We start from the raw sequence: 24,196 nt of genomic DNA, 5'->3' as shown, positions 1-24,196 counted from the left end.
TTTAGGTGGCACACGCCTTTAATCTCAGCACACTGGAGGCAGAGTAGATCTCTGAGTTCAAGGCCAGGATGGTCTACACAGTGAGTAATTTCAGGACTCCTCCCTCTGTAGCCAAGGCTACACAGAAACCTAGTGTTGGAAAAAAAAATTTACTTTTCTTTTACTTTTTTTTCCGTGTGTGTGTGTGTCTGTGTGACTGTATGTGTCTGTGTGCGTACAGACCATAGAGTGTTTGTGGAAATCAGAGAACAATTTGTAGGAGTTGATCTCTCATTCCATCATGTGATCTCCCTTGGGATCAAACTCAGGTCTTCAAGCTTTGCAGCAAGCACTTTTCCAGCTGAGACATCTTATTGGCTCAGATATTTTGTCAAATGAAATTTTAATTTAAAAACCAGTCCACCAATATCTTAGCCCTTATTTTATCCCCTTTGTTGAGTCACATGGGCTGGCTTCACCAGCCCCAGGAACAGCTTCTTCATCTGCTTTGCAAAGAAGGCCACTGGGTTGCAACTTTTTTTTTTTTTTAAGACAGGGTTTCTCTCTGTAGCCTTGGCTGTCCTGGAACTCACTCCGTATACCAGGCTGGCCTCAAACTCAGAAGTCCGCCTGCCTCTGCCTCCCGAGTGCAGGCGTGCGCCACCACTGCCCGGCTTGCAGTGATATTTTAGAGTTGCAACTTCTACGACATTACTATTTGCCTGTGCCATTCCTTCCCACAAGCCTTCGCGGTAAGGCATGCACAATCTCAGACAGAATTTGAGCTCAGTTTTCTCTCCCGGAGTCTGCTTCTTTAGGTCTTGCCTGGGTCTTAGAGGTGTTCTCTAACTCTTCTAGAAGCTCTTGTGTCTTGCCCTTCGGGGATGCAGCGAGCAGGCGAGAGGCTGCAGCACCTGTTTCTATCACAGCCCTCAGATTCAGAGTGTGTCACACATTCCAGGTCAAATTTCATCTGGAAAGATGGGTTCCATGCTTAAAAACAAACACTGAAAATGAACTTTTTGGCTTGTTTGCTCTTTTGAGTCAGGGTCTCACTATCTAGGTCTGGAATTCATTATGAATTCTGTAACTCACAGAGATCCCTCTGCCCCTGTCTCCCTGGGATCAAAGGCATGGGCCACCCACCTCCAGTTGGAAATGAACCCCTTTAGTTGTTTGTGGTACTGGGGATTAAATCTAAGGGCCTTAAATCTGCTGCTGAATTCCATCCATAATCCAATTACCCAATTGATCTTTATCTTAATGATTTTTGTAAAAGATTTAGAGTGTGTGTGTGTGTGTGTCTTTGTGCGTGCTCGTGCATGTGTATGAGTGCAGGTGTCTGGGAATACCAGAGGCCTTGGATGCCTCTAGAGCTGGATACTGGAAACCTAACTCAGGTCCTCTGTAATAAAATAGAGTTCATTCTTGACTGCTGAGCCATCTCTCCCTCTCTTTTTGAGACAGGGTCTAACTATGTAGCACTGGTTAGCCTCACACTCCAAGCAATTCTCCTGCCTCCACCTCATGAGTAGTGGGATGACTGGTAAGCACTGATACTCCTGACAGGGTAATGAGCTGTTATAGTCCAATGAGACGGCTTCCCTCGGCATCTTAAGTCGGTGTGCTTCTTTTGTGTATGTCCTCCGATGGTTATTGAACCCTTGCGAAGTGCAGGGCGTAAGTGCGGGACAAGACAGACCTGCCCCTCTCTGGGAAGCTCACACGGAGTTGTGAGAGTGAACATGTGGGGTGAGGTATTCAGCCTGCCTCCCTCTCTTTTCCCTCTTTCTTCTCCATCGTTTGAGTATGTGTGCGTGCGTGCGTGCATGGGTGTGTGTGTGTGTGTGTGTGTGTGTGCGTGTGTAGGAGGGCAAGAATGGACAGTCGTCTGCCTTTCTCCCTGCCACTTGTCATTTCTTCACATGATTCTAGTGCCTGAAACATCCTTTGAGTAACTCTCCCCCCCCACCCCCCTTCCAGCTGACTGGGTTCTAGTTGCTCTCTAGGAGGGCACAAGTCACTCAGGTGTGACCAGCAAGCATACATGACTCTTAGTCAAAGTTCAGGTCTAGTCAATCATCTGGCCTCAGCAATTTTTTTTCCTTTTTGTGTGTATGTATGTGTGTGTACGTGTGTGTGTGGGCACTTGAATTGAATGATCTCAAATGGCTGGGTGTGAATCCCAGACTTGTTTAAAAGCCTCAATCCACAGATGTTCTTTTTTTCTTTCTTTTCTTTTCTTTTCTTTTCTTTTCTTTTCTTTTCTTTTCTTTTCTTTTCTTTTCTTTTCTTTTTCTTTTTCTTTTTTTAGTTGAATTAAGTCTGAGAAGATGTAGTCCCAGAATTTTTGGCAGCAATCTTATGCTGTTGAGGGTAAGAGCAAAATGAAAGTAAAGGAAACTCTCTCTCTCTCTCTCTCTCTCTCTCTGTGTGTGTGTGTGTGTGTGTGTGTACAACACATCTTTGTGACTGGATACCTAGTTAAGTGATACCCACCAAAGCCTGACCCTTAATTTATCAGGTGTATATATACCAGTGCCCCGTCCCCCAAGTCACTTTGCTGAAGGGATTTTAAGTCTACTTTCTAAAAGACTATTTATTGAGTCACTTGCTGTACAGCACAGTGCTTCTGAGTTGGCCACCCTGAGCTGGCTTCTGCTCATCTGTTCTGTAGTAGCCCCACCCTGCTTCAAACTCTACCCAGCCAGTTCTGAAGCCTCCAGGAGACCCAGTGTGGGTAGTCAGCCTGTGAGCCAGTCTTAGTGAGATCTGGTGGAGAGAGGAGGGAGCCATGTTCCTGTAAGGGCAGGGAGTGAGGAACCTGGACTCTGCTATCCAGCAAGCAGCCAGTCCTTACACCATAGTCTGAAGACACTCCAGCTCTGGGTCCAGAGGGCTGAAGCCGCTTGCTGCTGAGGGCCCTGGGATCTGCTCCTCAGCTCTGCTTATAGGGCACTTTCCCTGTGAAGGCCTCAAGTTTGGTCCCATGTACGATTTTCATAGCAACTGAGACTGCAATATCCTTACCGAATAGACTAGAAAGTTCAGTGGTTAGACCAAAGTTCTGTGGTCCCATAGGGAAGTAAGTGGAATGCCAAGTTCCTCCCCCTTATGAATGGAGGCCATTGCGAATGGACAGGTAGCCATGCAGGGGCGTCTGAATGGGAGAGACAAACATTCAACTGTAGAAGTGAGACTTGGGCGGTCCCAAGTCAAGCTAGAACCAGAAAGTGCAGTGTGACTACCGGTGTTTTCCGAGCTCCAGGACACCAGTTTGACAGGTAGGGAGGGGGGTGCTGCAGAGGAGGGGATTTGGGGACCCGCCCCAAGTGCAGGTGAGCTAATCCAGACGAAAGGATGGAAGCTCTCAGGCAGTGCTGGAGTGGTTTAGGGTGCCTCTGGCAATGAAACTGTCGACCCAAACTGGATTGGCGCCCGAGTACAGGCCGGGACTTTAGCGGGGGTGGAAGAGGAGGGTGCCGCGCCCTGCCCAGCCCAGGTGTCGTCTCCGGGGGCGGGGTTTGGGAACCGGGCAGCTGGGGGAGATTCCCGGCTGCACTGGTAGGAGGGCGGCCGTCGAGGGACCGGAGCCCAAGCCCGCGAGAGACTGGTCCCAGGAGCGCACTGGGCAAGGGGCTGCCAGCATGTTCTCTCGAAACCATCGGAGTCGGATCACAGTGGCCAGGGGCTCCGCCCTGGAGATGGAGTTCAAACGCGGCCGCTTCCGACTTAGTCTCTTCAGCGAGTCGCCGGAGGTGAGAGGCCGCGTCCCTGCCTTCCCCTCCCAGCCCTGGCAGGTAGCCCTGGCCACCCCGACTCCTGGGCGCGCCGGGATCTGGGTCTATTCTAGCTCAAGTTGTTGACTTGGAAATCCAGGTGTGGACAGGGTGCGGGTCCATCTGATCTGTACAAGCCATGCCTTGCCTGGTTGAGGTAATTTGCCTCTGCCTTAAAAAGTCCCGATTGGCCTCCACGCGAGGGGCTCTAAATTCCCGAACTATGCCTAAACCCAGGTCCCTCTAGTATCCTGGGCCAAGGACATTGGGCAGCCAGGCATCCTCCAATACTTGAAATTTTGTTTTGGTTCCCAGCCGGTTACCAGCTACCAGTAGCATCCCACACTCTGTGCGGACCCCCTAGGCCAACCTCTGTTGTCTCCACAGTTCTGTAACTTGTCTGAAGCCCTCCCAATGCCCTGTTACTCCTAGTGGGCAACAAGTCTCTCTCTCTCTCTCTCTCTCTCTCTCTCTCTCTCTCTCTCTCTCTCTCTCTGTGTGTGTGTGTGTGTGTGTGTGTGTGTGTGTGTGTGTGTGGTGTAACTCTGGAGTGTTTTTCCACACCCAACTTTCCACCTCCCTTCTCGGGCCTAAGAAGAGTCTCTAGCCTCTAGCCTGAGTCACCACACCACCACTACCACCACTACCACCACTACCACCACTACCACCACTACCACCACCAGCAGCAGCAGCAGCAGCAGCAGCAGAGGATCCCTGTCAGCACGTTCTGAGCCCTATGCTTAAATCTCTAAACTGGAGAGGCACTGGAGGCACATGGCTGAGCCAGAAATGAGAGGGGCTTGGCCACCCCAAAGAGACTTATGTCCCCAAGGTCATCTTCCCACATGCTCAAGGAGGTCCGTTTAAAGTCCGTATCCCTCACTGGCCCGGGAAGGGTTAAGCGTGGTGGTTCTTCCAGCAGTGCACCCCCCTCCCGCCTGGGATTCCAGGCCTGGCTTTTGCCCTTTCCTTCTAGGCTGCCCAGAACAAAGGCTCTTTTCACACCCGTGTCCCGCTGTCCCAAGCTTTCTCTGAGTCAGAAGAGAGTGGAGGGTTTTGTCATCCTCCCGCCCCAGCAACTTAGACCCAAGGAACCCGCGCGTGGCCAGCCGGGGAGTCAGGGGCGAGGTTGGGGACCTGGAGGAGGGCCCGTGTTCCTGAGCCTTGCTAGGATATGCCAGGCCTTGGGGGCCATAGCTGAGGAGTCGGGGCGGAGCTGCTGGGCCAGGCCTGCCGCCGGGTTGAGTGTGACTCCACGGTCCCGGAGTAGGGGGGTGGGGGACAGCCCTGCAGCTGGCTGGGACCCGGGACTGGTTTCCTGTCTGGAAGGGAAGGGGCCCCGAGAGGGGATCAGGGCCAGCAGCAGCCAGGCACACCCGACTTTCTCCCTCTCTCTCTCTCCTCCCTTCTGCTGGAAAAGCGAGGTAATTGTGAGCCCAGGGTGGGGCGTGTTGGATGGGGGCCGGCATTGGAAGGGGTGACCCTGGGAGCTGGGCTGCATTACAGACTCACCCCTTTGTCCCATTCCCTGGGCTCAAGTCGCCTCAAGTCCTCACTTCTGTCGCTAACTTTTCTCAAACTAAGCCAGAACTCCCTCTGGTCGGTTCTGATCTCCCGTCAAGCCTCAGGATTCCGTAGAATCAGCAGGAGGCGTCCCTTCCCTGCCCCCTTCCAGCTGTGCCTGCCCCTCACTTCCCTCACAGCACGCACATTCTCAGTCGGCCAGGCCAGGGATGTGGGCGGGAGCGGGGGAGGGGCCAAAATGGGAATGAAAGGGCCTTTTTCTTCCACAGCTGGGAGAACAGCTGCCACCAACTCCAGGCTGGACACTCTGTGCCCAAGCCCCCTCTGCAGCTGGCCTCTCCTCCCAGGAACCCTTGCTCACTCTTACCTCACTTTCTTTCCTCCTCTACTTGGCTCCTACCAAGGCCTTGGAACAGCGCTAGGAGAGAAACTTTTGTCACAGAAGCCAAAGGGGTCTAACAGGACTGCAGAGGGACAGGGACAGACTCTGCATTCTGTCCCAGAGCTGGACACCTCTCTCAAGCCCGGGGAGCAGTGGGAGGAGGAACTGTGGGACAACGTGGTGCCTACCTGGCCTCTCTCCGGGCAGCAAGGGAAGGGGCTTTAGGGGACACAGAGATGCAGGACAGATTGCGCATCCTGGAGGACCTCAATATGCTCTACATCCGGCAGATGGCACTCAGCCTGGAGGTAATGCCCCGACCCCTGGACAACGTGCTTCCTGTGCTGTCTCAGCCTTAGTGGGGCTAATGAGGGAGGGGGGCAGGGCCCGGTAGGGCCCGCCCACAGCTGGGATAGGTGGTTTTGTATACGATGTGTTGAATACGTTTGGGGCTCCAAGCCCACTTCTCTGACCAGAATGAACTTTATGAAGGGCTAAGGATGTGGCTCCCATGGTAGAGCGCCTGCCTGTTTGACAAGGACAAAGTTCTGGGTTTGATTCTCAGCAGCCCGGGCACTGCATGAACTGGGTGCAGAGGCACATGCATGTAATTCTGGCACTTGGAAAGTAGAAGCAAGAGTGAGTTCCAGGCCAACCTGGGCTAAACAACAACAACAAAACCACATGTTGACAGCAGGGGCTTGGCTGTTATGAATAGGAGGTGTAGATGTTTGTTCTGAGGACAGAGGTTCAATTTTGAGACAGAATGAAGAGATTTCAGTATGAAGGGGGTTTGTAGAAGACGCACTCGGAAGAGAAGTGAGGAGGTGGTGTGCCACCTTGCAGGTGTGAGGTCAGAGGTCAACTTCCAAGAGAGGCTGGGACACTATTCGTCCATTTAATCTTTTTCTTTTTAATTTCCCTTCCCTCCTTTCTCTCCCTTTTTCTAATCATCTTTAGACAGGATCACATTTTGTAGTCCATCTGGCTATTGAAGTCACTATGTGGTCTAGCCTTCTGAGTGCTGGGATTACAGATCGGAGCCGTTATGCCTCACTTGTTCGTTTATTCTCTTTTGGTTTTCTTGTTGCTTTTATTACGTGTGTGTGTGTGTGTGTGTGTGTGTGTGTGTGTGTTGATCAGAGGATAACTTTTGGCATTTAGAGGATTTTGTTCTTTCCTTCCATCATGTGGGCTCTGGGATTGAACCCAGGTCCTTGGGATTGATGGCCATCCCCTTTTACCTGCTAATCCATCTCACTGGCCTGCTGCCTTTTCAATGTTTTTCCTCTTAAGACAGGCTCTCTGAAGTCACTGTGTGGTTGAGGATGACCTTGGACTCCTGACTGACCTACCACCACTTCCCAAGAGCTGGGTATCGCAGGCAACTGTTTTAGACTAAATAGCCCCCATACCTGTCTCATTCTATATGCTGGGCTCCTTTCTAAGCCATGGGAATCCATCTGGAGAAGGCAGGAAATGCCCCTTTGTGAGGGAACAGATGGTAACTGTGTGAGTGGTGCCACTTAAGGAAAATATTTTAAAAACGGGGTGCAATAGCAATCCGACAGATGGCAACGTTAGATGGTCTGAAAGGGTCTGGGGTTCTGAAGCCTGCAGGAAGGCTTTCCAGAAAGACAGCATAGCCAGGGTAAAGAGTCTTTGAGAAGGGTGAGGGGGGGCATATTTGTGTTGGGCTGGAATTTGTTGTTGGCGTGGAGATGGTGGACAGAGGTGGACCATGCTGGGGTGGAAAGGCTGTAAGACTTAGCTTGTACCCTGGATGGGCTGGTCTCAGACTCTCTATGTAGCCAAGAATGACCTTGAACTTCTGATCTTCCTGTCTCTAACTCCTGAGTGCTGGGATTCCAGGAGTGCATCATCCACCAAGCTGGTGCTGGAGACCCAGTCTGATCCTTGATCTCGAGCTTGCAGTTGTTGTTTATGTGCATGTGTGTGTGTGTGTGTGTGTGTGTGTGTGTGTTTAAGACAGGGTTCTCTATGTAGCCATGGTTGACCTGGAAATGGCTCTGTCGGCCAGGCTAACTTTGAACTCATAGCGGTCCAGGTCCATCTGCCTGTCTCTAGCGCTGGAAGGAACGGTGCATGCCACGAGGTCGCCTTCCACCTTCAGTTTTAAGATGGTGATTGTTGTGAAGGATCAGCTTGGTGGTGGTAAGGGCTGGAGGAGAAAGGTCGGCTGAGTCAAGAAGCTTTCCCAGTGGATGGTCACATATTACCATAGGGGAATGAACCTGGGGTGTAGATTACCGAGTTCATGGAAGGGAGGAGAGATTCCAAGTGATGGTGGGAGATGTGACAGACTGGCTGATGGGTTAGACATGACAAGTGAAGCAGCCAGAAACTCCAGAACAGATGAGTCCAGGCGTGTGGCGCAGCCCCTGGTATGTGGCCCTTCGCTGGGTGGAGGAAGTGACTGTCTGGACTTTAATGGGACAGGGGCAGGGATGCAGAGTGTGTCAGGAAGGGTAACTTACTGCACTCGTGCTACCTGTCCAGCCCCTGCCCCATCTCTGGATCAATGGATGATGTTAGCCAGTTACAGCCTAAGCTAGTTATAGCCACAGGATCCTTCCCGGCACGGCCTTGGCGTGCATTTCAAGCGTGCATTTCACACGGTGCCAACGGTGCCAGCCAGAAGAAGGGAACCACCCGTGTCTGCCTGCAGAGGCACCGGGAGGATACACTTCAGTTTGCTTGTCTATTTTGTAGAAAGGCGCCAAGTGGACCCCTTGGGGTTTCTGACATTGCCTAGTTTTCTTGTGCTGGTGCACAAAAGAGGACCCATTTACCGGGTGAGGCTTGGCATGATGGCACATGCCTATAACCCCAGCCCCCAGGAGGCTGAAGATGGAGCATTGTGAGCTCAAGGGTTATAGAAGGAGACCATCCCAAATGGAAAAAAAAAAAAAAAAAAAAACCTAAGAAAAATACTCAAAACCTCCTTTCTGTCCATCTGGCCTTCATTTCTCCTGCTACTACTCCTTGTATAATTTGTATTATAATTACTTTTAGTTAATTAAGGCAGTGGGGAGCCAGTTTTTCAGTTTCTCTACCCACATCCGGCTGCCAGATGCTGCTTCCATCCACAGAGTTGGTCAGGTTTAAATCCTGCATCCTGCACACCCCTGCCCGGCATCTGGGACAGAAGAAGGAATTGGTTTTACTCTAATTAACTTTCCTTCAACCACAGGCTGAGAATTCTGCACACCCTCCTCCTCCTCCCAGGTTCATCTGTCCTCAGAAACACAGACCCATTGACATTTCAGGAATGGCAGGAAAGTTAGTTCTGGAGGGTAAACCCAGGAAGGCTTTTTGGAAGAGGCATCCTAAACTGCACATTCAGGAGGAGTGAGAGTGAAAGCTTATTTTTATTTAATTAAAAAATATGTTATGTGGTGGTGGTGGTGGTGGTAGTGGTGGTGGTGGTGGTGGCGGTGGTGGGGTTGGTGGCAGTGGCTGTGGAGATGATGTATGGCACCAAGCAAGTGTGGAGGTCCGAGGACAGTGTGGGAGAATTGATTCCCATGGTGGGATTCAGGGACTGAACCGAGGTCCTCAAGCTTGGCAGCAAACAGCTTTACCCAGTAAGACATCTTGCCTGCCTGCCTGTTTTGTTTTGTTGTAATAACTTCTCACGTAGCCCAGGCTGTGGAACTGAGGGTAACATTGAACTTCTGTCTCAAGTGCTAGCATTACTTCGAGTCAATGGGGTGTTCAGGAGGGAACCCAGAGTACGCCAGGCAAGCCGTCTACACACTGAACCGCATTCCCAGAGCAAAGCTTGAACGTGTGCCAGGCCCCAGGTAGAGTTTAGCTTCTTCTTATTAAATCCTCACAGAATGTTGTGAAGAAAGCCAACTACTCCCAGGTCAACGACTGAAGCTCCAGAGACAAAAGGCTCCTCCAGCTTGTCAAGTCCCTAGACCAGGATTTGAACTTAGCTGTGGGAATTCTGAAGGGAACAGAAGGCCATGGGAAGCAGAGCAGGAAGTCAGGGGCAGCGTGGGGGAGGGGTGGGTCATCATGGGAGACTGTGACTCATCCTCTGTCATCCCTGGAGATCTGACCCAGGTCTGAGGATGCTCAGTATTGGCATCTTTCCCATCCTAGGGGAATGACGTCCATTTGGGGAGGGCGGGTTGGGGCGGTTGTGGTGATGAGGAGTCAGTGCCTACTCCTGTGCTAATGGGTGTGGAGAGAGATGCAAAGCCCAAGAACCTAGTTCTCCACCTCAAAAGCTGGGGGGAGCCCTTTCCCCAGCCCATTCTTGGGGGCTGGATGGCCTAGAGAGGATTAGGAAGCACTTAAGGAAGGCTGCTAGTTCCCCCAGGGCCAGTTCTCCTGGCCCGTGCTGGATCTAGCGAGCTCACTTCTTACCACACCCTGTTTCTGGTAAGGGTCACCTTGGAAAGAGAAGCCCGCTCAGGAGAGGCCTCTGGGGCGGCCCAGGAGCTCCCTGCAGCCGCGTCCCTCCGCGACAGGGTCCCGGTGGTAGAGATGCAGGCATCGCAGCGCCTGCAGGGACCGCCCGCGCCTGGCGCCCTCGGCGCCTCTCGCGGCAATTGGGAGCTGATGTCACGGGCGCCCACGGGCACAGCGGACGCAGGCGGTGCGGTAGCGCCGACGCTCGGGGTTCTTCAATCCCCACGCGATCCTCCGGCCACGCCGGCCCCCCGGGTTTCTGCGACCTGTGACCCCGCGCTAACTGCAGGCGCAATGGACAAGGCTAGGGAAGGATCGGTGAGTGCTTGGCCCCAAGGGGGCTAGCTAACCAGGAGCGAGCATGAGGTCGCATCCTTGATCAAATTCATCTGGGACTACTGAACAGGAACTGGTTGCAGAGTTGGGGCGGAGTAGGCAAGCAGCTGACCTAACAATGACAGGTCATTGGTGCGTACAAAGCATGGCTGGGAGTAGAAAGTAGTTTGGGAGGGCATCCTGGTGGAGAGTGTTTTGGGGGAAAGGCACATGGTACTGGAGAAATTTGTTATAAAATCTGACCTAGCACAGCACCCCCCACCTCCACACGCCACCCTACACACAAAAAAAAGGGTAGGAAAAGGTGGCAGGCTGGACCAGGTTTTGGTGAGAAGGAAATCAAGCTGTCAGTAGGATTGGACACCAGAGACAGAGCAGAGCAGAGCATAGGAAGGAAAGCCAGTGTGACAGAGAGGACAGGTTTGTGTAGTCACCGCTCTTCTCTTCCAACTGCGTGCCCCCACTTGCCTGGCTTCCTGCACCGATGTTTTGCACCTCCGCTCTGGAGCCTCCTCCCTGTCACCTAAGCAGAAGCTAGCAGAGGCTGTTGCCTGTGTTTTTTATGCCAGACAAGGCACTAATGGAGTAGCCATCCATCTCTGCGTGTTCATCTCCCAGCTGCGGCTTCAGTATGGAGCCTCGCTCGGTCAGCACCCTCCAGCGCTCGACTGTGAACAGGCCGGTCGTCAAAGCAGCCTCCTTGATAAAGCCTGTGTAGGTACATGCCCAGCCATGTACTGAACACTCTGCACCAAGCATTGAGCTTGACTCTCCTGGGAAGTCTTTCCACACTAGGATGCCATGGCTATTTTCACCCTATTTTGTTTTTGTCTTGTTTTTGTCTTTTTTTCCGAGACAGGGTTTCTCTGTATAGCCCTGGCTGTCCTGGAACTCACTTTGTAGACCAGGCTGGTCTTGAACTCAGAAATCTGCCTATCTCGGCCTCCCAAGTGCTGGGATTAAAGGCATGCGCCGCCACCACCACCCAGCTTTCACCCTATTTTGTGTGTCTGTGATGTATGTATATGTCTGCCTGTGTGTATGCTTGCTATGAGTGTGCATAGACCAGAGGTACACTTTATGTATCTTCCTCTATCAATCTCCGTTTGTTTGTTGAGGTGGGGGGAGGGACTGCCTCTACCTCTCACTCAGTGTTAGGATTATGGGCATGTGTCACCATACCCAGACTATCCTTTAATACGTGTGTGTGTGTGTGTGTTTCTGTATGTAGAGTGGGTACATGCCACACACAGCACAGTGTGGAGGGCAGAGGAGAATTTGTGGGGTTGATTGTCTCCTCCACCATGTAGAACCCAGAGCTAGAACTCAGTTCTACAGCTCCAGGCTTGGTAGCAGTGGCCTTTATCCACTGAGCTATCTCATTGCCCTTCCCCCTTCTCTTTTGAGACAAGGTCTCTCACTGAACCTGGTGCAAGGTTTTGGCTAGACTGACTGGCCACCTGGGATCTCTGCCTGTTTCTGCTCTCCAGCACTGGGGTTAGAGACCAGTGACGTGTCATGCCCAGCTTTCACATGGGTACTGGGGATTTGAACTCAGGGCCTCTGGCTTGCATAGTAGGCACTTTACCTACTGAGCCATCTCCCCAGTTCTTCATCCCCATTTTACAAGTTGGGAAACCAAGGCTGATGGAAGTGGAATGAAATGCTCTGTGCATTTAGGAGCTGCCATGTAAGTTGCAGGGGGTGGGGGAGGGGGTGGGGTGCTTCCTGGAGGAGTTTGGAGACTTGAGATGGCCTGTTTTGGAAGCGAATCATATGGGAGGTGCTGGGGTGAAAATCTGATCTAGTATGATGGACCTCGGAAACAGTCCTTGGAGGAAGGAACTGTAAATAAGCTGGATATGTAGCTCAGGCTAGCTTGGAACTCATAGCATTCCCCTGCCTCTGCTTTTTGAGAGCTGGGATAACGGGCATGCATCACCCTGCTTGACTGCCTAGAGCTGTTTATGTTTTCTTTTACTGTTTTGAGACAAGGTTTCATACAACTCAGGTTCGCCCCAAATTCACTATGTTGCTGGGGGTGACCTTGAACATCTTGGTTCTCCTGCCTACGCCATGTCTGGTTTGTGCATTGCTAGGGAATCAAACCCAGAGCCTCATGCATGCCCAGGCCCCAGTGCAATGTTCATTGCCTTTTAAGCTCCAGGATGAGTGACTACCCGTGTATCCTCTCTCAGAGTCTCTCCCCTGCCCTTTCATGCCTGTCCAGACCCTCAAACCTGTACCAACGACTTTCCCTTAGCTCTGATCTCTCCCACGCTCAGGGAGCTATTTGAGGTGTGTGGAGGGTTCTGTGCTGCATGGATGGTATGCACCTTGACTGAGCCCACATTCCTGACCTCTGTGACCACAATCACACAAATGTGTAAATATACATACATATGCACGGGCATATATATGGCATGTGTATATATATACCACATATATAAAACAAATGGTAAGTGTACATATTGTTTTTTTGAGAGTCCCATGTATCCCTGGCTTGCCTCTAATTTGCCAAGTATCTGATGGCCTTAAAAGTCCTGTCTTTACCTCCCAAGTGCTGGATTACAGATGTGCACCACCGTGCCTAACTTGACGTGTGATGTTTTGCTTTCTATTCTTGTGCTATATTTACTGGACAGTCATATCTCAACATGTCTACCTCGGCGGTCTTTTGCACTATTTCAGCTCAGATATGACTCACTGTACTGCTGTCTTATTGACAGGCTTTTAGTTTGGGTGTTTAAACAAAGCCCGGGGCTGGAGAGATGACTCAGTGATGAACAACAATTGCTGCTCTCCCAGAGAACCTACATTCAGTTCCCGGCACTCCTGTGAGATGGCTTGTAGCTCTAGCTCCAGGGAATCTGATGCCTTCTTCTGGCCTCTGTGGGCACTGCTCTCATATGTGATACACAGACACACAAATAAAACAGTGCCAAGTGCAGGTCTCTGTGCATGTGGCTTGGCAGTTAGGTGTGTGATTGTATCTGTAGGCTAAACACTTGGGTATTGGATAGTTAGGTCAATGGATATATGAATTTATAGCTTTTGTAGATTTCTCTAAATTGTGATGGAAGAGGTAGACAGAATTTATATTCTTAACCATAAAATACATGGGACTATCTTATTTTGCAAGGCTTTTCTGGCTTGTCTTGGGCCACGGCAGGTGAGACAACAGGCTTGCTGAAACGTTTTGCTGAAACATTAGTTGTAGAGTGTTGTGCCCTGTCACACCCTGCCCACACCTCCCCAGCTTGGGACTGGGTTGGGGAGCGGAGATGCCTCAGCATGTTCCCTGATCACCATTTCCTTTTTTCCCCCTTCCATGATTCTGCTCAGGACACGGAGCTGCAGAGGAAACTAGATCATGAGATCCGGATGAGGGAAGGGACCTGCAAGCTGCTGGCAGCCTGCTCCCAACGAGAGCAGGCTCTGGAAGCCACCAAGAGCCTGCTGGTGTGCAACAGCCGTATTCTCAGCTACATGGGCGAGCTGCAGCGGCGCAAGGAGGCCCAGGTGCTGGGGAAGATAGGCAGGCGGTGAGCATGGGAGGCGAGGTGTCTGAGGGAGGGAGGCTTTATTTGTGGTTAAAAGTGATAAAAAGCATGTGTGTCTGTATGGAGTGTTTGGAGCTCGGGCCAACCCGAAGGGGACGACCTTCTCACACACCCCTGTCCTGGCCATGAAAGACACCTTTGTGTTTTACTGAGGTGGTGGTGATCATCCAGAACGGCTGGGACTGGACTCAGGGAAGCCAGTATATATCCAATAGAAGCTGGCCGTCTGGGCACAAGTAATGCAAAGCCGCCGATTTGTCTAGGCCTGCCCTTGATCTCCTATGTCTGGCTGGTTGATTTCTGGAAAACCAATTTTCTCAGGGCTAGTTCACCAAATGGCCAATTTGTCGAATAGCCAATTTACTACAAATTGATAATAGCTTGTTGTACCTGGGGTTTACCATCAGTGGCAGGAGTTGGGAAAGTGCATAATTAAAAATCACTTAAAGGAAGGCTTCCCATTCATAGAAATGAGACCGCGCCTTCCAAAAGAGCTCAGCCTCAGTATGTGATCCACACTGCACCGCTCCGGCAGTCTGTCTGTCCGGTCAGCAGTGAGACAGCCGGAGTCAAGTAAAAATGTTAGAGAGAAAATACTTGGTAAACTGATCACTCTGAAGACTGGCCAGTTGTGGTAAATGAGTAATCTGGAGAACTGCTTGCCTCCTTGAGGCTGCATAAAAAGAGGGTCCCACTCCCTCACTGGCATGGAGTAGCCGAGGGAGAGGTTGCTAGGGGCTCACTAGGAAGCCTACAGGAGAAAATTCATTTCTCTGGTGCTTCATTTAACAAGAGGCCAAGCAGGCAGGAGGCAGCTCTCTCAGGGAGCCATGGGCAGAGGGGCCACACAGCCCTCAGTCAGCAGCTAAACACACACTGTTCATGCTAGGTTGTGTAGTCACACCAAAGACTGGGCATGGTGGCTTATGCCTGTAATCCCAGTGTGTGGGAGGCTGAGGCAGCAGCGTGTGCTGAGTTTGAGGCCAGCCTGAGCTGCCCAGTGAGACCCTGTGGTGGGGACAAGTGACCTGCCAGCCCTTCCAAGTCCACAGTTTAATGGTGGTAGTAAGGACTCAAAAGGGAATCTCTGGTGATGCCTTTCCCCTCCAGGCCACACTTGTCCCTGGCAGGGGGTCTGGGTGGTCAGGAACAATGCTGGGAGGGGGAGGGGCCCAGGCTTGTATGCTATACCTGTGTGTTGACATTGCTCAAATGTTCCTAAGACCAGAAACCGCTAAGCCTTGTCCATAGCTCTCCTCCAGTCCTTGGTCCTGCCATGCCATCGAGGCTAGGGATCAGGGGCCTCTTAGAGCCCTTGGGAGGCAGAGCGAAGGGGAGGAGTATGTGGAGACAAGGCCAGGACTCTGTGATCTACCCACAGACCTTCCGACAGTGTGCAGTCTGCTCAGCACTCCCCTTGCCGTGGCCGGGTCTGCATCTCTGGTAAGCACACAGCTGCCCCAGCTGCCAGCATGCCTCACTGCACCACACCACACCCTCTCCGGCCTGCTTTAACCCCTCTTCCTTCCCCTCTGCCCCTTAGACCTCCGGATCCCACTCATGTGGAAGGATACAGAGTATTTCAAGAACAAAGGCGGTAAGTGTCACAAACTGGGACAAATTCAAGAGTGTTCCCGAGGTGGAGGCACTTGTGGGAAGTCTTAAGATCATTTTTCCCCCTTTCTTTCTTTTTCTTCTCTCTTTCTTTCCTCCCAGACCTGCACCGCTGGGCTGTGTTCCTGCTGCTGCAGATTGGGGAACAGATTCAGGACACAGAGATGGTCTTGGTGGACAGGACCCTCACAGACATCTCCTTTCAGAACAATGTGCTTTTGTGAGTGCCTCGCTGCCTGTGGCTCCCTTCTTTCCCAGCTCCTGGGGTGCTGCTCTGCGGTGAGGGGTGGGAGTGAAGGTGGAGAGGGAGATGACTCATGGGCTTCCCTGTGGAGTTGTCCTTCCTTGCCCCATGTCCTCCTGAGCCTCCCACTGATTACCCGGCCCACTCTCCCACACCTGTGTCACAGTGCTGAGGCAGAGCCTGACTTTGAACTGCGGCTGGAGCTGTATGGGGCCTGTGTGGAAGAGGAGGGAGCCCTGGCTGGTGCCCCCAAGAGGCTTGCCACCAAGCTCAGTAGCTCCCTGGGCCGTTCCTCCGGGAAGAGAGTCAGGGCATCGCTGGACAATGCTGGGGGCTCTGGGAACAGTCCCATCCTGCTGCCTACCCCAGCTGTGGGGTAAGAGCCTCTCCTACCCGCTGCCTTCCTGCAGCTCCCCACTGGTGACCACGTCACACTGATGAGCAGGCATTCTGGCTAACCCTAGAGTTAGGCCTAAGTTAGTCTACAAACCTGACAGTGGGGAGCCAGGGAGAGCCAGGTTTTGGGGATCTTACCTGTTTGGCAGCCAGAAAAACATCTTATAGGACTGGGGATGTAGCTCAGTTATTAAAGTGCTTGCCAGCCGGGCGGTGGTGGCGCACACCTTTAATCCCAGCACTTGGGAGGCAGAAGCAGGCGGATTTCTGAGTTCGAGGCCAGACTGGACTACAAAGTGAGTTCCAGGATAGCCAGGGCTATACAGAAAAACCCTGTCTCCAAAACCAAAAAAACAAAACAAAAACAAAAACAAAACAAAAAACTAAAGTGCTTGCCTAGAAAACATGAAGCCTTGGGTGGGGTGGTGCACACCTGTTATTACTTCTCTTGGGAGGTAGAGGCAGAAGAATCATATGTTCAAAGACATCCACGGCTGCATGGTGAGTTTATGGCCAGCATGGTGTACATAAAACCCTGTCTCAGAACACCAAAAGCAGGGATGGAGAAAAGGGCTCAATAGGTAAAGCACTTACTGAACAAGCATGGGGACTGGAGTTCTGATCCCCCAGACTGAGGCCCAGGGCCTACTTGGGAGGAGAGACAGGTGACCCCTTAGGGTAAGCTGGCTAGCTCGACTCCTTGAATTGGCAAGCTGAGTTTAGTGAGAGACCCTGCCTTCATAAGTAATTAAAGAGGACACCCTGTGTCCTTCTGGCCTCCACATATATATGCACATGTGTGCCACCCCTATAGAATCATGCCAAGAGCAGAAATGGATGCATAAACCACCATGCTCTGAGCTGGGGCATGCTCTGTGGCAAAGCCCACAGCCAGTCACCGAGGAGCTAGAGGAAGCTGCCCCATCTATGGACTGAGGAACACCTACTCTCATGGAACTGCCACAATTTTACTGTGATAATGTAAAGGATGTATAAGGGAAGGTCCAGACGCCTAGCAGGAGGTCAGGAAAACAGGAGGCAAGCTAGTTTCCATGGTAGTTTTCTTGGCAATCGGACAACCCAGTGTCAGCCCTGCAGCGCCTTCCTGCCACACACGCCACTCCACTGATGTCCCTTCTCTCTCCAGAGGTCCTCGATTCCACTTCTTGGCCTACACCACTCTTACCCTAGAAGAAGTGCAAGATGGATTCCGTACACATGACCTCATTCTCACCAGTCATGGTATGTGTGTGTGTATGTGTGTCTGTCTGTCTGTTTGTATGTTCATCTGTTAGGGACACTGGCACTGGTAGGAGGGTTTGTGGGGTCGTCCCCTTCTCATTTCCCATCTTCACCTGGTATTTCCTCCTCCCCCAGAGGAGAACCCTGCCTGGCTGCCCCTTTATGGCAGCGTGTGTTGCCGCCTGGCAGCTCAGCCTCTCTGCATGATCCAGCCCACTGCAAGTGGTGCCCTCAAGGTGCAGGTGAGGGGTCCTATGGGAGTGGAGGGGGCATGGACACAGATGGACAACCTAAAGATCTAGACATGGGAGGGACAAAGTGGGATGGGAAGACAGCAGGGTGAGTATTGGGTGCATGGGGTCAGTGGGGGACTGGGAGGAAGGTGCCGGTTAGGGAGGCAAGATTCCCCAGAAAACACCAAGTTGTCTATGCAGCAAGCCGGGGAGCTGCAGAATGGGACACTGGTGCATGGAGTCCTGAAAGGCACAAACCTCTTTTGTTACCGGAGATCTGAGGATGCAGACACTGGGCAAGAACCACTGTTCACTATCGTCATCAACAAGGTGACTAGTCCCTCCGGGGTGAGGCCACCTCTCTCAAGGCTCCAGAGGGTTGGGCCCAGGCTTCAGAGACAAGAAGGGCAGACTCTGTTCCTAAGAGCACTAAGCCCACCACAGGGCCTGGGATACAGAGAGACCTCCTCCCTACACCTCCCTAACCCCAAACAATGATGCTACAACAGTCAACCCACTCCCTCAGCATCCCCAGCCCCTTCCAAACCCCAGAGGCCTCTTTCTTGGGTCAAGCAGTTTCTCCTCCAGTTCTCTCTGCTTCCAGTTTGTGCTGCTAGTAACTTGCTGTTTGTCTCTACAAAGGTATAAACGGGCTGCTCTCCTCCCCAGCCCTAGTTTTGCTTTTCTATGTGTCTGTTTTGCTCTGTCTAGTGCTGGGGTCAAATCGAGAGACTCATGTTTTAGGCAAGTGCCCTACCCCAGCACTGCCCCTCAGACCCCCGCCTGTGTTTTGGATGTACAGGGCAGGTAACTTGGACCTGGACCTTGGTGTTCATGCCCCTCTGCACCTTCCCTGCCCTGCTCTGTCCCCCTTTCCTGTCTCTACTTGCTCCTCCTTTCCTGCCTCAGCACAGGCTCCCATCCCCACCATGCCTGCTGCCATACCCTCACACCAGACTTAGCAGGAGGCAAATGAAGGCCCCAGCGGAAGTCCCAAAGGTACTGCTAGGCCAGCCCAGCCGGGATGATGGTCAGAGGTGAAGGCAGTGCCTTGCTGTCCCCTGCAGGAGACTAGGGTCCGGGCAGGTGAGTTGGAGCAGGCCCCAGAGTGGCCTTTCACCCTCAGCATCAGCAACAAGTATGGGGATGATGAGGTGACAAACATCCTCCAGCTGGAGAGCAGAGAAGCCCTGCAGAACTGGATGGAGGCGCTTTGGCAGCTCTTCTTTGACATGAGTAAGGGAGAGAGACGGGCAGAACTTCTGGGAGAGCAGGGGTAGGGGGGGTGGGGGGTGGGGTGGGGCGGATGTGACAGAAGCAGACAACTCCTGCATGGGCCTGGTCCTCCTCTCCTCTCCTCTCCCCTCTTCTCCCCTCCTCCTCCCCTCCTCGCAGGCCAGTGGAGGCACTGTTGTGATGAAGTCATGAAGATCGAAACTCCTGTGCCCCGGAAACCACCCCAAGCCCTGGTCAAGCAGGGGTCCTTATACCACGAGATGGGTAAGTGAGAGGGGGGTCAGCTGGAGGCTGATGGAAAGTGGGGTTGGAGACCTCAAGGGATCCTGGATAACAGAACCAGAGAGAAAACACACCATGGGGTCCAGGGCCCACTCAGCCCTGTGGTGTTCCCCGTTCCTCTCCACTTCTTAAAAGCACTCCCGCCCAAGTTCAAAACAAACCCTAAAGAGCAGAGTCGTTTCCTGCCTGCGTCTGTCCTAATCCTTCCTTTTCTGTTTCCCTCCATGCATGTGGACTCCTGTCTCCTCTTCTGACCTCACTTGCCCGGCACTGCTTTCTCTCCTCTGTTCTTGGTTTCTTTATCCACTTCTGCTACCCCCTCCCCCCATAACGTCACAGTCTTATCAGAACCTGTGGCCTCCGGAGGTCCCTGTGAGGGGCTGCTCCTGCAGAATAATGCCATCTCAGCAGAGATTCGGGCCTTGCTTTCTTCCTATTACAGTGACAGGTGACAGTCAGGGCTGAGCAGGCCAGGGCTTGAGCTCTGACTAGCCCCCTCCCCTTGCCCCCTCCCTGCTGCCACAGCCATTGAGCCACTAGAGGACATCGCAGCTGTGACAGACATCCTGGCCCAGCGGGAGGGCACAAGGCTGGAGCCGCCCCCACCCTGGCTAGCAATGTTTACAGACCAGCCTGCCTTGCCTAGCTCCTGCTCGCCTGCTTCAGTGGCCCCAGTCCCAACCTGGATGCAACCCCTGCCCTGGGGAAGACCCCGAACCTTTTCCCTGGATGCTGCCCCTGCAGACCACTCCCTTGGGCCTTCTCGCTCCGTTGCACCCCTTCCCCCGCAGAGATCCCCCAAATCCAGAGGTTTCTACAGCAAAAGCCAGCTCGGCCCATGGCTCCAGTCCCCAGTGTGAGAGGAACCAGCAACAGGATCTGGCCAAGAAAGAAAATGACCCAAGGACACCTGGGCTCTAGGTCCAGCACTGTGGGGCACCAGTTGGCCAGCCTGGGCTCCTCTTCCTCCACTGGACTAGGACGGAAGGCTGGGGAGGGGTAACGGAAACCCCTCTTAAGTTGTGGCTATCAAGGTACAGAGGGGGACCATTCCTGGAGCTGGCTAGGATTCCCCTAAGCGCTTCCTGGGAGAAAACTGGAACAACTCTGCCCTATCTGCCTGCACTAACCTCCAGGGCGGCAACGGAGAGTGGAGATGAAAGCACCTCCCCCACCCCACCCCGTGATCCCAATGTCAACCATTAAAGTTATTTAACAGCTCGATACCTTCACTTGTCTTCGCGAGGACATGGTCTCTGAGGACCAGAGGCTTCTGTGTGCTCTGAACCCACCCCTCGGTCCTCCCTGGAGCTTGGTGCGGCTGTGATATACTGAGTGCTCAGACAAGGACTTGATGGGTTGGGGAATACTTTATAAATACCAAGGGAGACGGGAAGGCTGATCTTCTCTCAGACGGTGCCGAATCTCAGGATCTCAGTGAGGTCATAACCTGTCACAGCAAAGGAGCTGCCCGATGGATCACAGAACCGAGCACCACACACCTGGGTGTCAGAAATACATTCACCATGACAGTGTTCCACCTGCAGGGAAGAGAGGGCTGGTTAGTCCCGCCACTCACCTGTGCTTGGGCCCCTACTCCCACCTGCCTGCAAACTTACCTCAATAGAGCCACTCTCTGGGTTTCTGTTCAGCTTCCAGATGTGCACAAAGGTGTCCTCAGCTGCAGACAGTAGCTAAAAGAGATGAATCCACTGTGAGGGATGGGCAGGTGTCAGATGCCCCGACATGATGGGAGTGAGCAGGAGTGCCAGTCCAGGTTCCTGGGGATGGAGTCACACTGGGGACAGGGACAAGCCTGTGCACCAGGAAAAGTATGTAGGGATACAGGACACTGACCTTGCCCACCTCTGGAGCGAGGTCCAGGGCAGAGATGGTCCGGGCGTGGGCACTGATCTGGATGTGGAGGGCCCCTGTGCTGGCATCATACAGGCGCACTTGCCCATTTCCATACCCTGCTGCCACGATCCCCTGCCACAGCTGCACAGAGGGGCATGGGACCCTGCAAGGGTAATGTTCAATGTTGATTTCTCCAGACTCCAACATACTCCCTGTCCTGAAGTCACCTCACAAAGGCCATAGCCCTCGTCTGCCTCTCCTACCCGAATCCTGGTATTCGGGTCAGTAAGGTGAACTCAGGTCCCGACCTCCAGACACACAGGACACCCGAGTCATCTGCTGTCACCATGTCAGCAACACCATCCTGGGGAGGAAATCAGGGTTAGCTCTTCTTCCCTTTACAGTCTGTGTGGTCCAGAGTACAGAGCAGGAGGGGAGGTGTGGCCATGCCTGCCTCTCTGCTTCTACAGGGAAAGGGTGAGAGGTGGCTCTTTCACCAGCTTACACCGTGGACATGTCTGCAGGAGTCTCTCAAGCATAGGCTCCTGTAGCTCCTGGTATGCACTCACAACTGCCGCCTCCCCCACCCCCACCCCCATCCCCACCCCCACCCCCACCGTGGAGTAGAAGAGGATGTACAATTGTCCTTTTGGGATGGGTGGGAAGACTAAAACCACCACGTCCTGACATTTTGGAGGTTTTGCAGTGGGCCACAGTCATCACTAGTCCCTAGACCTCTTGACCTGGTTGGTGTCAGGCAGACATACCAGCTGCTCCGAAGGATACAAATGACAAAACCCCATACCCTGTTCCCAAGAGGTTTACAATACAAGTGGGGAGAAGAGAGCTTTTTCTATGAGAGTCGGGCCTACTCAGAGTGAAGCTAAGGGAGAGTCAGAGGGAGTTGAAATTGGGAGACAGCTTTCTGGAAAGACTGGCCTGGAACTGGGTCAGAATAGGGGCACTAGCTCAAGTCCAGGGAAGGAAGGAAGCTATGGGACTGGCTACGTCTGGGAGATGGTAGATTCCAACTTCTGGATTCACACCAGCGTCGGAGAGGGTTAGGGATTTGTATAAAACACCACTTAGTGGAAAGTATGTTTTTCTCCAGACGTGAGGTTGCTGCTTCTAAGAACGTACAAATGAACCCAAAGCCATACTTCTGCTTATTAGCATAGCTAATACCCATGCCTGGGCCTCCCAAGGGTGAAGGAGTCTCCCAGGCTACTAGAACCGCTGGAGGAAGTGAACTCACCTGCCCCTGGGCACGCTCAGTGGCAATATCTGTGATTGGTGTCTGGTGCCCAGCCAGTTCCTCGCTGAGTACAATGTTGGGACCCTTAGCAGGGATATCAAAGACCAGTACTCGACCGGACCACGTTCCTGCAGCCAGAACCAGTGTCCCACTGATGGCTTCCTGAGTCCTCTGGGTTTCCAGTCTCCACAGCCAGCACCCCCTCTATCCCAGAAGTCTTAGTAATAAACTCAGTACTCCCACAGGCCTGACTTTCCATTCACTATCCCTCTCTAAATGTTTTTCAGAGTCTCTGATACCCTTCCTTCCCAGCTTCCCTCTAACTCTTCCTAAGTTCCTCAACCCCTCAGCATCCTCCTGGCTGAGACCCCACAATCATGTACTTCACATACAGGCCCTAGCCCTGTCTCTAGTCCGCTCACCCACACAGATGAAGTGGACGCTGGCAGCAATTCCTCGGGCAAACATAGCCTGTACTGAATACAAAAGCAGCTCTCAGAAACAGCCCTTCCCCCAGCCCCAGCGAATTCTCCCAGCCTCCACCCCTGCTCCACACGGTCCTGAAGGTACCTGAAGAAGCATCGCCCGAGTCCAAGGCGTGCCAATAAACCATGACGGAGCCATCAGACTCATACATCTGGAAGATGGGGGCAAGGATGAGAGCAAGATCCAGCTGACCCTTGTTGAGTTCTGGGCACTTCACCCACCCAGGTAAGTCGATGGAATCCTCAAACTCTGTTCTGGGAGGCAGGCACTATTCTTATCCATAGTTTTCAGAGGAGGACACTGAGGCTACCCGTGCCCAAGGGTCACAGAGTTAATAACAGAAGCAGACTGCTGATGCAGAATCGAAGAGTGAAGAAAATGGAACAAAAGAAGACGAAAAATAGAGGCAGAGTGGGCTGCTCATGTGACGTCTAAAAGTGTTATTGGGTGGGGGTGGCGCTGGAGAAAGGGCAGGAGGGTTCTATTCTTACCTGTATCCCTCGATGCGAGGTGAGGACCAGCAGTACTCTGAAGGGGAGGACACACCAGTGAACCTGGAGAGACCCGCATCAAAGAAGAGGACATAAGGCGTCAAGAGGATAGGGATTCAAGAACAAGGATCGCACCGATTTAAGCAACACCTCTTTCACTCCTTGCCTTACCTGAGTGATAAGTGGGGGACTCACTCCAGCACCCTCTTTAACGTGGAGCTGGCGCTGGGCCAAGGGCACACCCTCAGGGGCAGCACTGAGAAGCTGGGCGCTCGGTCCATGAACCACCCCAAAATGCGTAAGATCACGGGCTGGCAGCTGCAGTACACTGAGGTTGTTAGACAGGGCGGCGGCAGAGCTACGAAGTGGGATGGAGCGCTCGCGGCGGAACATTCTGGGAGAGAGAGTACTAGAGTCACCGCACGACAAATAGGGAGAAGGCCACTGGGGACACTGGGACAGGGGAGAAGGGCGATGAGATGCAACCAGGAGACACTGAGAGAGACCCTTGATTGATAGGATCCCCGAGGATAGTAGTCACAAGGAGGAGAGGACCCCACGGAGCCGGAGAGAGCCCCAGGGTTGAGTGTTGCAGCCACCAGGGAATCCCACAGTAAGAATGATGATGTAAATACCTGCTAGTACGGAACATCTCAGCTAAAAATGCAGAATGTGGTCTCCAGCTCTTCTTCCCACAGCTTAGCTACCTGAAGGCCCTCGCCAAGGTTAGAGGTCACACCTGCAACCCACCCCCACCACCCTCAAGTGTGCCTTGCCTGAAGCCGCGATCCTAAGGTCCCTCCAAATCCGCCGCCACCATAGAGACGACGCACAGACGCACGGCCTCTGGG

The 24,196-nt window shown here is 52.8% G+C and overlaps 2 protein-coding genes and 1 long non-coding RNA gene across 14 annotated transcripts; 1 reads left to right on the top strand and 2 right to left on the bottom strand.

The window, feature by feature from the left end:
- Rtkn (rhotekin) lies at positions 1-20,480 on the top strand. 9 transcript variants are annotated; one of them, XM_021165396.3, is made up of 13 exons: positions 4,738-5,182; positions 5,687-5,972; positions 13,792-13,991; positions 15,391-15,452; positions 15,553-15,606; positions 15,726-15,843; positions 16,034-16,243; positions 17,411-17,505; positions 17,641-17,747; positions 17,940-18,068; positions 18,806-18,974; positions 19,134-19,238; positions 19,782-20,480. In XM_021165396.3, exons 2-13 carry the CDS (start codon positions 5,901-5,903, stop codon positions 20,114-20,116), a joined length of 1,656 nt encoding a protein of 551 aa, XP_021021055.1. In that variant the 5' UTR covers positions 4,738-5,182; positions 5,687-5,900; the 3' UTR covers positions 20,117-20,480. The 9 variants fall into 9 exon arrangements, with proteins under 9 accessions (XP_021021056.1, XP_085696641.1, XP_021021054.1 ...); XM_021165397.3 differs by lacking the exons at positions 4,738-5,182; positions 5,687-5,972 and adding an exon at positions 1-80; XM_085840515.1 differs by lacking the exons at positions 4,738-5,182; positions 5,687-5,972; positions 19,782-20,480 and adding exons at positions 3,501-3,737; positions 19,596-19,770.
- On the bottom strand, positions 17,200-18,891 carry LOC147003943 (uncharacterized). Its single transcript, XR_015047613.1, has 3 exons — positions 18,690-18,891; positions 17,997-18,128; positions 17,200-17,450 (listed from the first exon to the last, which is right to left on the bottom strand). It is a non-coding gene; the product is annotated as an uncharacterized LOC147003943 (long non-coding RNA).
- Positions 19,133-24,194, bottom strand: Wdr54 (WD repeat domain 54). 4 transcript variants are annotated; one of them, XM_085840519.1, is made up of 13 exons: positions 23,981-24,194; positions 23,517-23,739; positions 23,346-23,408; positions 22,939-23,005; positions 22,791-22,844; positions 22,369-22,496; positions 21,377-21,477; positions 21,114-21,276; positions 20,876-20,950; positions 20,638-20,797; positions 19,975-20,135; positions 19,608-19,689; positions 19,133-19,300 (listed from the first exon to the last, which is right to left on the bottom strand). In XM_085840519.1, exons 1-10 carry the CDS (start codon positions 23,995-23,997, stop codon positions 20,666-20,668), a joined length of 1,023 nt encoding a protein of 340 aa, XP_085696645.1. In that variant the 5' UTR covers positions 23,998-24,194; the 3' UTR covers positions 19,133-19,300; positions 19,608-19,689; positions 19,975-20,135; positions 20,638-20,665. The 4 variants fall into 4 exon arrangements, with proteins under 4 accessions (XP_085696645.1, XP_021020949.1, XP_085696644.1 ...); XM_021165290.3 differs by having other exon boundaries at positions 24,122-24,194; XM_085840518.1 differs by lacking the exons at positions 19,975-20,135; positions 23,981-24,194 and having other exon boundaries at positions 19,163-19,300.
- Between the last annotated feature and the right edge of the window lie 2 nt (positions 24,195-24,196).

Source organism: Mus caroli, unplaced genomic scaffold (assembly GCF_978045245.1).
Source record: "Mus caroli unplaced genomic scaffold, Mus_caroli_1 scaffold_7, whole genome shotgun sequence".
Taxonomy (NCBI): Eukaryota; Metazoa; Chordata; class Mammalia; order Rodentia; family Muridae; genus Mus; species Mus caroli.
The sequence above is the reverse complement of the archived record's forward strand: the minus strand, read 5'-3'. Positions and strand labels throughout refer to the sequence as shown.